This window comes from Zalophus californianus, chromosome 2, assembly GCF_009762305.2.
Source record: "Zalophus californianus isolate mZalCal1 chromosome 2, mZalCal1.pri.v2, whole genome shotgun sequence".
Lineage (NCBI taxonomy): Eukaryota > Metazoa > Chordata > Mammalia > Carnivora > Otariidae > Zalophus > Zalophus californianus.
The window spans coordinates 29,944,101-29,960,008 of NC_045596.1; the positions used below are offsets into that span (position 1 = coordinate 29,944,101).

At 37.5% G+C, this 15,908-nt stretch overlaps 1 protein-coding gene across 1 annotated transcript in view; it reads left to right on the plus strand.

The window, feature by feature from the left end:
- Positions 1-6,803: 6,803 nt before the first annotated feature.
- The window catches only part of DTHD1 (death domain containing 1), a 60,583-nt gene continuing 51,478 nt past the window's right edge, over positions 6,804-15,908 (plus strand). The window contains 6 exon segments of the mRNA XM_027600119.2: positions 6,804-7,036; positions 9,013-9,359; positions 9,362-9,657; positions 11,758-11,763; positions 13,426-13,586; positions 13,589-13,729. Of these exon segments, the coding sequence (XP_027455920.2) occupies positions 6,823-7,036; positions 9,013-9,359; positions 9,362-9,657; positions 11,758-11,763; positions 13,426-13,586; positions 13,589-13,729 (1,165 nt within the window). The 5' untranslated portion in view covers positions 6,804-6,822.

Below are 15,908 nucleotides of genomic sequence, written 5' to 3' on the forward strand. Positions count from 1 at the left end.
AATATTATCCATAGCAGGGCTATATAGTATACTATGATTAATATCCTTTCCTTTAAAATTTCATTTTTTGAATTATCTCATTTTATCTCATTTGCTCAGTTATCAATGATTCTTCCCCCAAATTCTCCAATAGAATTGCAAAACTTCTTTTTGAATGGTTAAAACATCAGATAGTTCTTTAGTTCCATTTTCCCCTTGCAGACAGCCCTCCTGGACCCTCAGATGACTGCTGCAGCCCGGACTAGGAGCTCCTGAGGCCCTCGGCATGGCTGCCACCCTGGACTTCATTTTAAGCATTTAATTCATCTGTCCCTCTCTTTGCTGGCTTTTCTATGCCCTCATTCCCAAGACTTTTTTCTTCTGTTAACTCTATTGCTTCTGATGAGTACAACCCCTAGTACTTCCCAAGAAAATGTACATAGGAGGGAAATTTTTTGATATATGCAGACCTGAAAATGACCTCCCCACCCTGCAGACTTCTTTTTTTCAAGATTTTATTTATTTGACAGAGAGAGAGAGAGACCACAAGCAGGCAGAGTGGCAGGCAGAGAGACAGAGAGGGAGAAGCAGACTCCCTGCTGAGCAGGGAGCCCAACGCGGGGCTCAATCCCAGGACCCTGGGATCATGACCTGAGCTGAAGGCAGACGCTTAACGACTGAGCCACCCAGGCACCCCCACCCCTCACATTTTTAAAAAATATCTTCTTATTTTTTCTAGCTGTACTGAATTATAATTGACAGGAGGCTTCATTCGGAGGCATAATTGATGAAATCATTGGCATTAGTAATTGATTCAGCCTCCAGCAACCTCTTGCCTCCCTGGAAGGGAGAGTTTGACAACCAGCCCTCATCCGACTTTTCCAAAAGCCACTTCATTAACATAACAAGGACACCCTGATTGCTCTCACAGCTTAGGAAATTCCAAGGGTTTTAGAAGCCCTGTTCAGGAAATGGGATCTAAAACCAACTGTATATTTCTTATGATAAATCACAATGTCACAATATTGCAATATGATTATCACCACAGTGTTGGCCAATCCTTCTACCACATCATAGCAACTTTTCTTTTTTGTGTCCCTGCACACTTGCATGACAGTATGGGGGAAACAGAATTCTAAGTTAGAAAGAGGTTTCGCTCTGAATATTAAAGTCACAACTCTTATTTTCTAGATCTTAGTGTTGCTGTTGAGAAGTTCAGTGCCTTTTGATTTAAAAGTGACCTTTTTTCCCTCTTCAGAGGCTATTAGGATCTTTGTCCTTGGGGTTTTGAATATTCATTATGACATGACCAGTTATTATTATTATTATTATTATTTGCATGTATTGTTTTCTGGCAACTTCCAACCAGAATATGAAATTCTTCAGTTCTGAGAAACTTTCTTATATTACTTCCTTGATAATTTATTTCCTTCAATTTTCTCTCACTAGGGCTTACATTAGTTGGACCACCAGGACTGAACCATTAATTTTTCTTAACCTCCTTTTTCCCTATTGTCTCTTTGTCTTTTTGTTTGACCTTCTGGGAGATCTCCTCGACTATTTATTTTTACCCATATACCAGTTTGAAAAATATCTGTTATCCTATTTTCACTTCTGTGAGTTCTTTCTCATTGTCCAAATGTTCCCTTTTTTAGAAAATCTCTTGTTTTGTTTTGTTTTGTAGATGCATTATTTTCTCATATCCCAGCCTCTAAGGATTTTAATTATAGCTTTGTTTGATATTTTCTCCTCTTCCCTGTGTTCGCTCTATTTTTTCAAGTTCCTTATTCATGTTTGCTTAAGTGTCTAATATTGTATTAGAGGCTTTTTCCAAAGCCCGACTTCCTTGTTCTGTTAGTCTCTTCTTAAAAGTGAGGCATTAGGAGCATCATTAGAAAACTTTATATGCATAGATGGGGCCTATGATGGACCAACCAGATGCTTCCTTGTTGATGACCTGGCAGGGGGCGGGGCATGCTTTTGGGGGCCGGGAGGAGGGGGAGGGGCACTAAAAGCTCCACCATTGATAGATTTTTCTCTCTGGGTGTTCAGTTACTCTAGAGAGGAAACCGTTGATCTTCTGCCTGAGGGGTTGTGCTCCCTGGCCCCTACTTTTGGAACTGAGCAGAATAGAGTAGGACCTCACTATTTAACACTGTCACATTTCACTTAACCCTTGTCATCATCATAACACTTCTTTCCGTTTCTTGACTCAGCCCAGACATCCTACCTCCCTGCTGCAGCTTCTTCATAGAAAAAAGCTCTAGCTTCTGATGTATCTGAGAGAGAGTTGTTCAGCTATTTGGGACTGAGGAAGGCATTTAGGAATCTACCTCCTCCCAAAACCGAGTTTCAATAACAACTTGCTTCTATTCCCCACTTCACTCTCACAGTCAGTGGGGCTGAACGTCGCTAATTCCTGGTACCTTCTGAGATTCGATGGCAAAAACTAGCCTATTTTCTACCCTAGAGGTGCTCTCTTTTGCTCGGTTAAGTCATTTAACTTGTCCATCTGATTTTGATCTTCCAAAAGATCAACAAATACAGATTTGTCTATCATAGTAGCACCTGTTTTCTTTGCCCTTTCGGGTTTATATATTATTTATCCTCTTCAGTGGCATTTTGGGAGGAAGCAGAGAGAGAATATATATCTAACCTAAATTGTTTAACCAGAACTCTTAGCTTCAATTTTTACCACTTGTTCTTTAAAAATTTTTAAAAATTGATAAGCACACTGAGAATTCTGTAACAAGTTACTGGGGGGAAACAAAGACAAAACGACTACTTTTCCTCCTCCTTCCACACATCATGCAGTTGTATAAACTTGTCCAAAACAGATAAAAGATAAACAGAAATTCAACAAGAGTTTTCAAATGGGGCAAATTTAGTCTGTGCTTACTGCACCAAAATCTCTGATGTAGGCAACTGCAGGTACTCAAAGAAAATAACAAAATCAGATACAGGACTTATAATATTGACTCATAGTACCCCAAGCATAGGTAACTCTTTTGCTTCCAACTGACTTGTCGACCATTACTCACTATAAATTCCATGGAAAGTGGCCTAATTTATCACGCTGCAAACTCTGTTGTCCTCACCTCCTGACTGGCATCAACAGATTGTTCAGTCTCTTGCAGAATTTTCTTTCTCAGCTAGTAAACAAGCGACAGACCTACTCAACTTGAATTTCATCTCTACTTTCTGTGATGCTTTTCATGTTAAGAAATGTTGCTTTTCTTTTTTTTTACTTTACATTTTTATTGTTATGTTAATCACTGTACATTACATCATCAGTTTTTGATGTAGTGTTCCATGATTCATTGTTTGCACATAACACCCAGTGCTCCATGCAGAACGTGCCCTCTTTAATACCCATCACCAGGCTAACCCATCGCCCCACCCCCCTCCCTTCTAGAACCCTCAGTTTGTTTTTCAGAGTCCATCGTCTCTCATGGTTCTTCCACCCCCCTCCGATTTACTCCCCTTCATTCTTCCCCTCCTGCTATCTTCTTCTTTTTTTTTCTTAACATATATTTCATTATTTGTTTCAGAGGTACAGGCCTGTGATTCAACCACATAATGTTCTGTATGAATTCATGACTGCTTACGAGTTGCTTTCATGTCAGTGGAAGCAAAGAGTTCTCAGTAAAGAAAGTAAAAGAAAGTCTTAGTAGTGATAATAACTAGTAGCCACAATGAAGATGCTAAGCAAATGTCAAACCCATCAAGGTGAATTTTTGCACTTAACGTTTATGGGTGTCACAAATCTTGATGGCAAATGTCAGTTCTTTCCATGGTTAGTGACATCAATTCATCAAAAACAAGAGACAGGAACATGCAGATGCTTGTTTTAACAAGTAAATGTAGCATGGCCTGTGGTAGGTCTGACTTTGCAAATATTACATATTCTTGGGAAGCCAGACAGAGAACAAGTTTGGACTTCAAGATAGTAAGTGTCAATGAGGCTAAAGAGAAATGTTTTGGTTTTTTTATACCCCTCCCCTGAGAAAGAATTTTCTCACATATCTAGAAGGAAAGGGAAAAGAATGTGTATTGGTACAGTGTTCATTCAGCATTTGACTACCAGTTCTATTCAACACTTAAAATGTGCATGGTGTAAATCTCCACTGATCTCTTCTACTTCTACGGATTCATCTGTCAGCTGTTTGCTGATGACATTCAAATATGCCAAGATTATTCTGACTTTTCTTCTTAATTTCCAATACATTTCAAAGAACTGTCCTAAGCTATCTCAAACTCCACAAATCCCAAATTAATTCAATTATCTACCCATCAAGTCTACTGTTTTTCCCCTAAATTCCTTAATTCAATGAGTTTTTTCTTTCTTTCTTTCTTTTTCTTTCTTTCTTTCTTTCTTTCTTTCTTTTTCTTTCTTTCTTTCTCTCTCTCTCTCTCTTTCCTTCCTTCCTTCCTTCCTTCCTTCCTTCCTTCCTTCCTTCCTTCCTTCCTTCCTTCCTTCCTTTCTTTCTTTCTTTCTTTCTTTTCTTTTCTTTTCTTTTCTTTCTTTCTTTCCTCTCTTTTACCATCTAGTCAGTCATCCAAACTAAAAATTTTAGTCACATTCTACCACCAAGCACAGTTCTTGCACCAATGGCCAATAAATATTTGTCAAATAAATGAATGAATGAATTTTCAATGCTTTTGCTTCCTGTCCCTCTAACTAATGATTTATTAAGTGCCGGTCACTTGACAGCAAGCCCCCTCTTGAGGCATCCCCTTCCGTTGGCTGCACTGTTGCTACTCCAACATGGGCCCTCAAGCCTCCTCCTCCTTGGGTCTCTACCATCTTAACCGACAGCAGTGCAGCTTTGGTCATATTTTAACTTGGTTTAAAAATATTTAATTCTCCCTTTTGCCTGCCAAACAAAATTCCAACGTCTCTTCCTGACTCTCCTCAATTATTAGACCCTTGTAACTTCCTCTGACTCCTTCAGAGGAGTCACTTCCTCTGAATCCTCCTCTAAGACCAGGCTTTCCCATTTTTGATCACACTGGGTCATTCCATGCCTTCATGCCTTTGATCATTTGATTATTTCCTACCCTGGGATGTGCCTTTTCTCTGTTGTCCAGGCTGCTCAAATCCAGATTGTCCTTTAGCTCTTAATCCAAACACTTCCCAGGCTTCTAATTGGAATTTTTCTTCTACTCCTCAAAGCTTGCATGATCTTTTTATTTCTACTTTTGCTCTACCTCTCAACACAGGCAGAGCTGCATTTTCATAATCTGTTATGTATCTGTCTCTCTCCCAAGTCCGAAAAGACCCCATTCCCAGCACTTAGTGCCCAACCCACAGTAAATGCTATAGAAAGTTTTCAGAAATGACACCGAATTAAAGCCTTTATATACACTATATACATTACCAAGAACTAAATACTTATTTCAGGAGTTAAAGGAAAAGAAAAAAAAAAGAAAAGAAAATTGAACCAGAAAATGTTTAGCATTGAGAAGAAGGTGAAAAATATTAAAACAATGTGATCCATGATGTGGTATGAACTCCTATCTTAAAAAAAAACATCGCCTTTTCAGTGAACAGAGGTTCACTGAGCCCCGACTTCCAACACCAAGCTGGCTGGCACCTTGCTGCATACTGCTCCTTTCCTTTTCCTGCAGCCTCTTCAAACCACGGGCAGCCGGGGCAGTATTTAGGCCTGTGCTATTCATTCTTTATTCTTTATTCACTGGGTTTTTTTTTCCCTATCTTGTCTTCCAGGCATCAGGAGTGTGGCTTTAAGAATCCCTGTGTTAGATGAGATAATGTGATGGCTGTGGGAAGACGTGGCCTGGTTCCCCTTTGGAAAGCTTTTATTTTATCTAGTACTTCTGAGAGAACATGAGTCGGTTTGGAATGTACTGACCTCTCCCTCGGGTGCTGTGTTCTCTCTTATCGGGGTGGGGGGTATGGAGGGGAGGAAACAGGCTGTCCTGGGTTCCCCCAAAACCCCCCCGCCCAGGTTCTCATGTATCAAGTCCTGTGTTTCAATGGCCTCGTGCATAATGTGCCAACTGAGGGGCCAGTAGTGATGAGAACTTGTTGCATTTGACTTTTAATTATACATGGTGCAGAGTCCTTGCTAGTTCAGCGAAAGTCACTCTTTAGGTTTGCTTTATTTTAATGAAGGGGCATTTTATCTAATTGGAGAGAAATTATCACAGAGTAAAGAGTCCAAGCACCTACCTCGACTTGCCCCAACGATTTTTTTTAACTCTTTATTATAAAAATATTATAAATATATGCTAATTAGAGAGAATTGTAAAGACCCTGCATGTCACCATATCCAGCTTCCACAAGTAAGTAACAGCCCATCTTAATTCATCTGTACACCACTCCCACTCTCCCAGATTGTTTGGCAGTGATTCAAACATCAAATTATTTCATTCATAAGTATTTTTAAATAACACATAGGAATCTTGTTGTCAATATGGTTAAACAGCTTACCCTTGGTTAATAAAGTTCTCATCTTACCACAGCTTCTATATTTTGTTGTCTCAAAACTTGAAAGGCTTACGGGGCTTCCCATACACATATTAAATGTGTAAAACTTAAACATGGCGAGTGGGATGGTGTGAGCTAGCTCTATCCCTGTGATTAATGTATTCCGTACACAATGGCACCCAGGGTGTGGGAACGCCCCTCCTTGGTCACCTAGTAACTTTTCACTGGTCAACAAGAAGCTGAACGAACTATTATATTGTGAGAAAGTGCTTGGCTGCCTCACTTGGATCATCTCCTCGATTTTAAGCGAAGTACCATCGCCAAGTTTGAATTTGCTAAACCTTTAGGCTTTGCTGGCCGAAAAGAAGCACTCCACTCCTGGAGCATAAATGGATTCAGAGGACATGGGCTCAGGTAAACTAAGCCAAATACTGAAGCAGATATGGAGACAAAACCTGATGCTAAGGCAGGCCCTCCTGGGTGATAACCCTTGTGAAGGGTCTGGTGGTGCCACTTGCATAGCCACAGTGGCCTTTCTGGGTCAAGAGCTCAGTGGGGCCCTTCACCAGCTCTTGGAGCACACTGCCGGCACTCTGCTGACAGGTAGAGATTTCTTTTATTTATTCTTTCTCTAGGAAATGTTGATTGGACAGTCACTTTGAGATGTACGAAGGGGCAGGCAAAGAAGACTAAGACAGAGCCTTGTCCACAAGGGACTAACAATATATTAAGGGAAATAAGGTAAGACAAATGCATAATAATGCAAGGGACATTAAGGTCAGTTCCATTAAAGACGTAGAAAGGAAGTGCATTAAGACTTCACAAGCAGGCAAGATTCCACTTTTAGAGTGGGAAACAGGGAATTTTGCTAGATCGAATGCTGTATTTCAACTGAAGCTTAAGGAATGAATTGGATTTATGCAGCTGGAAATTAGGAATCTTGAAAGTACATTCCAGGCAAGGGTATTATTAGTAGGATCCAAGATTAAAGGGAGGAAAATATCCCTAGTTTGAGGTAGAACAAGCAGTTTTTCTATATTGGAATATGATATTCTATGTGTAGAATTATTTGAGCTTGAACCCATTATTGCAAAACTCTAGAAAGACTGGGCTGGGCTGGGCTATAGAATTGGACCCCCCTCCCACACACACTAAGAGGGGAGCAGATTCTTGGGAATAGTCCCAATTATGGATGCTGAGAAGTATGGCAGGAAGAACATTGTATCTGATGAATATGATCTCAGACAACAACAGTTACTCCAGATAAGAAGATGAGTGGTATTATGAAATCCAACTCTAAATTATATAGTGTCAAGGCAAGTGGGCAGGTCTCATCAATCAGGAATCCAGGGGATAATGTTAAGAAATTATTAGCGGGCAGTTGGTAGGCATCAGGGAAATCTGCCCAAAGGCAGCATGACCCAGACAATAGCAGCTGGAGCTTGTAGCCAGGACTCTAGTCTCTGAAGAGAATTGAATATGGTCCTAGGCAACATATTGAGACAAATACTTGTTTGTGGAAAATGGTAAGGACACTGTTTCCGGAAGAGAGATCAAAATAAAGACAGTCTTAGGTACAAGACAAAAACACAAGTCGCCAGAACTGGAGCCCAAAGATAAACCCAGACTCATAAAAGGATAATTTAATGATGATTCTTCAAATACTGACCTATGGGGGCTACAAATTACATATTCCTTAGTTCAGGATTGAATTCTAAAGATTGGAGAGTTGCTAAGCCTGCAAGAAGTGATCAGATAACCTCAGCTGTGAGCTGTAACCTCAGAGGAAGGATGGACAAAGAGGAGAATGGTAGGACGTGGGGATGGAGTGAGGAGAGAGTCTATCAGATCACATCATGGGGAGGGTCTACACCAGAGTGAAGAGGCTTGACTTGGTTTAACAGTCTCTGAGTAGCCAGTGTACATTCTAATCAGAGAATCAGAACCTGTACAATTAGAGCTTTTTTTTGGAAGGCTAATCTGAAAATTGTAAATGATCACGAGCTCAGCAGAAGTGTAAACCTAACTTAATTCTCATAGCAGCCAACAAAACACCTAAAAAATACAGCATCTGCACCAGTAGGAATAACGTAGCTATGGTATGCTGGCTATCCAAGTCTCATCTGAAGTGTTTTGCTAAATTTTAGGCAAATAATTATAAGTGGATCATTGACAAATGATATAGTACATTCAAAGGAGAAGGAACAGTTCTCAAAATCATACTAAATCATCAAGGAATTATTGAGGGAGATGTTGGCTTCAATTGAAGAGTTTTATGGGCATCGGGGGATCATGGTGTCTGCCTTCAAATATTCAAAGCATTTTTATGAGCAGGAGGGATTAGATTTATTCTTTGCCACTACAGTAAGAAGTAATTTGTCCCCAATTCCTAAATGTGTTAAAAGAGTGACAGTTGTGCAAATGACTTCTCCTTCAGGAGGGAGAAAGGCTTAAATGCCTGGTAAGGGTCTTGGTAGGTTTCTAAAGTTATTTTGCCATACCTCATTAGATGTAAGTGGAGAAATATAATTTGATTCAGTTTTGTATTTTGTTCTTTTTATGTATCTGTGTGTATACAGAAATCTCTACTTTCATAGACTGCCTCATGAAAATAAATGAATATTTGAGGAGCACTGCTACACTTCTAAAGAAAGAAGAAAAGGAGATGTGTAATTTATGCAGCACGCATGATGAATGTACCCCACGGCGGACAATGTCCACCATTCACGATATCAAAGCAGCAGGCATTGCTGCAAGAAGGGAACAAAATGTCATAGAAACAGCTACTGTTTCTCCCACAAATAGAGAGGAAAGTCCTTATACAAACCAGGTCCAGTTAAAAAAAAAATAAAGCACATGTGAGTTCAGAATTAGTGGGGGGAAAAAAAACAATACCTTATTGAATGGAGATGTAACTCCCCTTGAAAAGGGGAGTCTCAGAACAAAATGTTCCCAGATAATGCTGAAAATGAAGATGATAAACAAACAGAACACATGACTATTGAGAACATAAATGGCAACAAGGAAGAGATGCATGACATAATCCAGACAACAGAAAGAGAAATTCAAGAGACCTCAGAAAGCCAAAGAGAAGAGATTACCACATCCTCAATAACATGTGATATCTCTAGCAAGTATCTGAATAATCTTTCCAGTGATTCAGAGAGTCTAAAGCAAAAGAATAACATAATGGAAAAGGAGTAAGTAAATGTGATGTGAGAGGTGCTTGTATATCCCTGCTGATACATGTGTTTCTGTCGTTATTATACATAGTATTTATATATGATGAGGATTTTGTATTTCCATTTCAGATCTCCAAAAGATATTGTAAATCAATAATTCAGTTTAAATTATTTCCAGTGAAATTATACGACTGCTATTACTAATATTTTTTTATAATTTTAGGAAACAAACATTAAATGTTTCTTTAAAGGAAGAGGAATCCACTATAGAAGAAAGTAGTTTAAATAAACAATTGTCCAGAACATGAACACTCTTCTAAATCACTACTCTTTCAATTATAATAAGAAAAACTAAGAAGCTGTGGAGAGTTCAAATTCTAGAAAAGCATTTTCTAGCCTCAGATTTATTTTAACAATATCCTCAAATAAATTCTCACATTTATTTTATTTATAAATTATCATAAATTCTTAACCTGTGTCTGTAGACTCTAGGTGGCATGGGTAAGCTTTAGGCAGTTATTAAAATTGAGTGTATATTTTCATACCTATTTTATCTCCTTGGAGATTGTCCAAAGCTTTTCCCAGATTTCTCAAGGAGCCCCTGACTTAAAAAAAAAAAAAAAATGTTGAAATTGACAGATATACTTCATAAATTATCTCCCTTATACAAGGGGATAATAATCCCTATTTGTCCAAATAAAATAAAATATTCACAGCCATAGTTTTTCTGCAAAGATCACACCCTTAGAAGACAATGGAGCATAATGAAAAAAATCATTGCTTTGGGAATCAGACAGACTTAGATTTTATCTCCTGTTTTTTTACATACTAGTTTTGTGATCCTGGGAACTTGCTTCGTTTCTTAGCCCTATTTTATTCTTTGTAGAAATAATATATACTTCCTGGGATTATTTGGTAAGGTCAAATGAGAAAGTCATGTGAAGGGCCTAGCACCACACTACTTTGCAGATGTTCATGCTGAGCTAAATGTGAGTTTGTAATTGATTTCACTCTCAACAACCCTCACTTTCCCTACCTCCCATGTGCTTCCCACCTTCACTTAACCCCTCTCTGCCATGACGTATGATGCTCTTTTCAGGTGTATAATACCATTTCCAGGACAACACCACAACTGCGTCTTCAATCTCCAGCAACTCATTTTGCTATTTTGACCTTAGTTATCTCATCAATAAAATGAAGAGGTTGAGTTAAGTTAGCTGTGAGGTCCCTATAGGGCTGAGAATCTAATGAGTTTTATAGATGTCATGGAAGTACATTCAATTCTTGACAGACCCCATAGTTTGAAAGAATTACTGCCCCTGCAAAACAACTATTAAGTTAGTTAATATGTGGTTGCCCATTTCACTTGAGAAAAACGTTAACACTTCATATTCTCACATTCAGAAATGACTCAAAGCATCAACTAATGAGTCACTGCTGAACCACTCCCTCTAACACCTCCCTTAGGTGTTCCCTCGTTGGTGATTTCCTCTTTGTAGCATACAAAACAATTGCGCTTGGTTTGCATATTTATGAAAGATGACTACTCCTTTCAGTCCTTCAGGCTAGAAACCATCAGGCCACTTAAAATATGTGTGTCATAAACAAAACCTCGCTGGGAATCTGTTGTGATTCCTCCCTGGATAGCTTTCTGTAAGAAACCTATCTCTTCCAGTGTTGTTGTCCTAGTGTGTATAGACTCAAAGGGAAACAAGAGAAACATAAACCAATCTGATTACTTCAGCTGCTGGACTAGATCTGTTTGACTAAGGCTAGAGGAAACAGAAGCATTTACAGGTCTCTTTCCTCACTTCATCTGTCGGTCTTTTAGAAGAGCGTATGCAGATAGTTTTCGAGCCACAGAAGATCATTTTTAAAGTTATACAAGGCTGGGTCACTGTATTCTCTATCAAACCATTCAGAAATTGTTTCTTATTTTCTGAAGTACCATCATCAGAGAATATGCAAACAAACCAATGTACTGGGTAATTTTCCTTCCAACTTTACAGGTTCAGAATTATAAATCTAAATAAATAAACTTCTCTGCAATTTCAACATTATTTTTTAGATATCTATGTTAAAGGGCATTAAAAAATTCAAATTACTAAGAATTGACAAATAGTTAAAACCTGATTGTCCTAGAACCGGGTATTAATGCTCTATTTTATATTGATCCTCTCATTTATCTTTGACATTGCCAATATTTCAGCCATTTCACGGGTAAGAAATAAGAAGTAGAAAGAAGAGGAGAAACTCAAGCTGGTAATTTTAATGCAGAGATCTAATTTATTGAGCATGCAATTTATGCTAACCCCCTATTATAAGAGGTTTAAATATTTTATTTCATTCCATCTTCATACTATTGTGGATTAGGTATTAGTTTCAGTTTGTAATGGATAAAGAATCCAGTGCTTTGGAATGATTTGAGGATATTATGTCAGAGTTTGGGTTTTTGTGCTTAATATAGATGGATTCAATTATTGATTCTGTAGACTTACCATAGGTGTGATTTTCAACAAGTGAAATTTTCTAAGCCTCAGTTTCTCTTTCTGTAAAAGGTGATGACAGTAGTACCTGCCTGACTCCCTAGTGAGGATGAAATGAAACAATGTGGGGGCACTTGGCTGGCTGAGTCAGTAGAACATGCGACCCTTGATCTAGGGGTTGCGAGGTCGAGCCCCATGCTGTATATAGAGATTATTGAAAGATAACAAATTTTAAAAAAAAAGAAACAATGTGTAACCTAAAATCTAGTCCATAAAGAGACCTAAAATATTGGTTATTTTAATAATAATTATTGATGTTTAAAGTCAAATAATGACTGATCTCAAATTTGAATTCAAATGTTTAAGACACTAAAAGCTTCGGCAAAGGTGATGGTTATAAAAAGCAAGAGTACAACAAGTGGTCAAAATTCTTTGAGGATTGTAAATATTTTGCTTCTAGTTATCATGACTAATCCTAAGTTCACAGTACTTTTGTACCTTTCTCAGGTTTTCTAAAAAAACATAATAAACATCATTCGATATAATGTGTTTGGATAATTCCAATACGAGATATGTATTTATCTCCTTTCCTCAAAATTTAGTAAATGATTCAGCTATTAGTACTTGGTTTATCGAGAAGCAGTAGCAATCTTCAGATTCATTTTGTAACGTGAAAACTGAGAAATCACCACCTAAATAATAATAGTAATGTCAGTAGTAAAAATAGTAATAATAGCTCATACATATAATACCTACTATGGGCCAAGCATAGGTTTTTAATAACTTAACATATACTAGTTTATTTAATTCTCACAGCCTTCTTATGAGATAGGTATTATTTTATTATAATTTTGCAGTTGAATAAACTGAGGCACAGAGAGGATGAATATCTTGCTAAAAGGTTACAGAGTTAGTAAGTGAAAGAGTTGGGATTCACAGTAAGACAAGGTGGCTCTAGAGCTTGTGCTTATTTATTTATTTATTTATTTATATTTGTTTTATAGTTTATTTTTTGTCAAATTTTTTATTTAAATTCTAGTTAACATATAGTGTAATATTGGTTTCAGGACTAGAATTTAGTGACTCATCACTTACATACAACACTCAGTACTCATCACAACAAGTGCACTCCTTAACACCCATCATGCATTTAGCCAATCCCCTGCTCACCTCCCTCCATTAACCCTCAGTTTGTTCTCTATACTTAAGAGTCTCTTATGGTTTGCTTCCCTCTTTTTCGTATTTAGCCATATAGTACATAAATCAAGTAATTGGAAAAATTATGTATTTTTTTCCTGCAGGTATTTTGATATGCTGATACCAGCCCCCAAGTATCTTGTTATATTACAGCACCATCATATATTCTACAACATCTAGAATGCCAGATAATTAATAGCATGAGTTCTTTAATAGTGAGTGATAGTGAAGAGTTGGTCAGTAATGTCATCACTGTTGAGTGTTCAGATATGGAAAAAAAAATCCACTTCTAATATGCATTGCAATTCCATTTACTGTACGTTACAGGTGAAATTACAGAAACATCATGGTGAAAGTGTCTGACATAAACCTTCAATCAAGTTACCTAACCCCAAATTCACTGGAAGGAATGAGAGGAAGTTATAAGGTTGGTAAATCCTTGGCTACTTCTACATTTGCTGTTTGACTCCTCTAGTAAATAGTACTCAGACCACCAGATTGTGTAGAGATCTAATTGCTCCATCAGTAACAAATGGAAGGGTTAATTAGATTAATGCCAGTAAATTCACGAATATTTTGCTATCTTTTGATCTTTCTGATCAAAGAGCAGAAATTGGCCAAACTTAGGAAAGAACTTGGGTCTAGGACCCAGCAAATGTTGTATTTTCACCTAGGGTGGGGGGGAAATCAAAATCATGGCTTAATTAGCTTCATGCCTTAGACTAGCAATAGACTAACATTTAAATGTGATGGACCTCTGTCTAAATTTAAGAATGTTGGGATCCCCAGATAATACTAGCTTTATTGTTTATCATTCACGAGTTGGGAAAATATGTAAAAAAAATTGAACAATTGTGTGTGTGTGCACACCTTGAGATAGTTTTTAAGTCTATAAATTATGTTCTGTTCATATACAGAAGACAGTGTATGTGGTAGTTAGGATGTGGGTTGTGGAGGAAGATTAGCTGGGTTTGAAATCTGGTTCCTGTACTTCTGTGCTATGTTAGTGTGGGTAAATTATGTAACCTTGCCATGACTCAATTTCTTTATCTGAAAAATGAATACAATAATAGTGTCCATCTGATAGGGTCATAAGGATTAAATGAATAAATGCACTTACAAAGATAAAAGGAAGCCTGTAAACACGTGTTAGTAGTAGACTTTATTGTAGTAACGGAGTTTCTCTGTGGTCACAAATTCATATGTTTTGAAGACAGGTTATAGCAGTTATTAAACTTAGCATAGAGTTGATGGGAGCTAAGGTTAAAGATTCTTCTGTGGGCCATTGAATTTATTTTTAAACAGAATATTTGTCTTTTTAGCTTTATGTAAGTTTTCATTATTTGAAGACAAGGGCAAGGAATAAATATTTTAAAATTCCACTAAATAAGAAATTCTTTATAATACATCTCTTCTTTTTCTGATTTGTGTCTTTTCTGAGTTACAAACAACGTTATACTGTAGAATATGAAAGCTAAGCCTGTTCTAATTATTTATTCCAATTCATGTCACTAGCATATTTTATATTTGGTCTAGGAAGCCTGTATGTATAATAGTCCGGTCCACATTGCCTTGATTGTGGCTTTTTAATCTTGATCAGTCTGTGTGACTGTCATTATAAAAGCAAAAACTGTTGATAGTGCATGTGACTTTCACAAAATGGGCAGCAAGATGTTTTGTAAATGGATCATCAGAGCAAAAGGGACAACAAAATAAGAGAACCATTGTCTACTGGAAAATATAAAAGCATATACTTTTATAGTTTTCTAATAGTAGTTATCCCTATTTTTAGCTCAAAAATTTTTAAACTCTGGATTCCTTCCAAAATTTTGCATGGTTCATACGACATTTAAAAATTCTAATTCTGGAGTCAGATAAACCATCATCAGAGTTCTGTTCATGACACTCCCCTGCTTAAAAACACTTCCGGTTCCCAGCATTTGCCAAATGTGCTCTAAATGCACGACCCACTATTAGTTCCAGGGAAACTTTTTTTCTTACCTCTCACCATTTTCCCTTCAGCCAATTAACTACATTTGTCACACCCTGAATTTTCCCGATGATGGATTCATGAAGTGATATTGTGAAATGTCTTCCTTAGTCAGTTTTCAAATGACAGATTATTCTCTATTGTGATTGTCCCTGAAATGTTTGTGTGTGTGTCTGTTTGATTATCCACTCACGCTGGGGTGGAGCCAGGCTGGTGTTTGGGGAGACATGAATAGACCAAAGGACTTTTAAGTTTTCCTCTTCATTTTAAGCTTTGGCGATTATACGAGTAGGTAATTTTGTTTTCATTTATGTACTCAGCTCCTTTTTTGTGTGATTAAAAAGCTTGAATACATGCGTGCATATATGCATTACAAATTTAAATGTCACTATATAAAAATGAAACACAAATGTTTCTTTTCAGTCATTAGCTTCCACTGCATGAAGGAGAGAAAATGACTTTACTAAGAGATTGTGCGTTGTCAGAAGGAAGAATCTGCTGACAGAACAGGTGCTCTAGCTTTTGCATAAACTACCCAAATGATGACATTTGGAATTCCCTAAAACAGTGTTGAATTTTCTGGATAAAGGCCAATATTAAAGTTTATTCTGGTAAAGGAA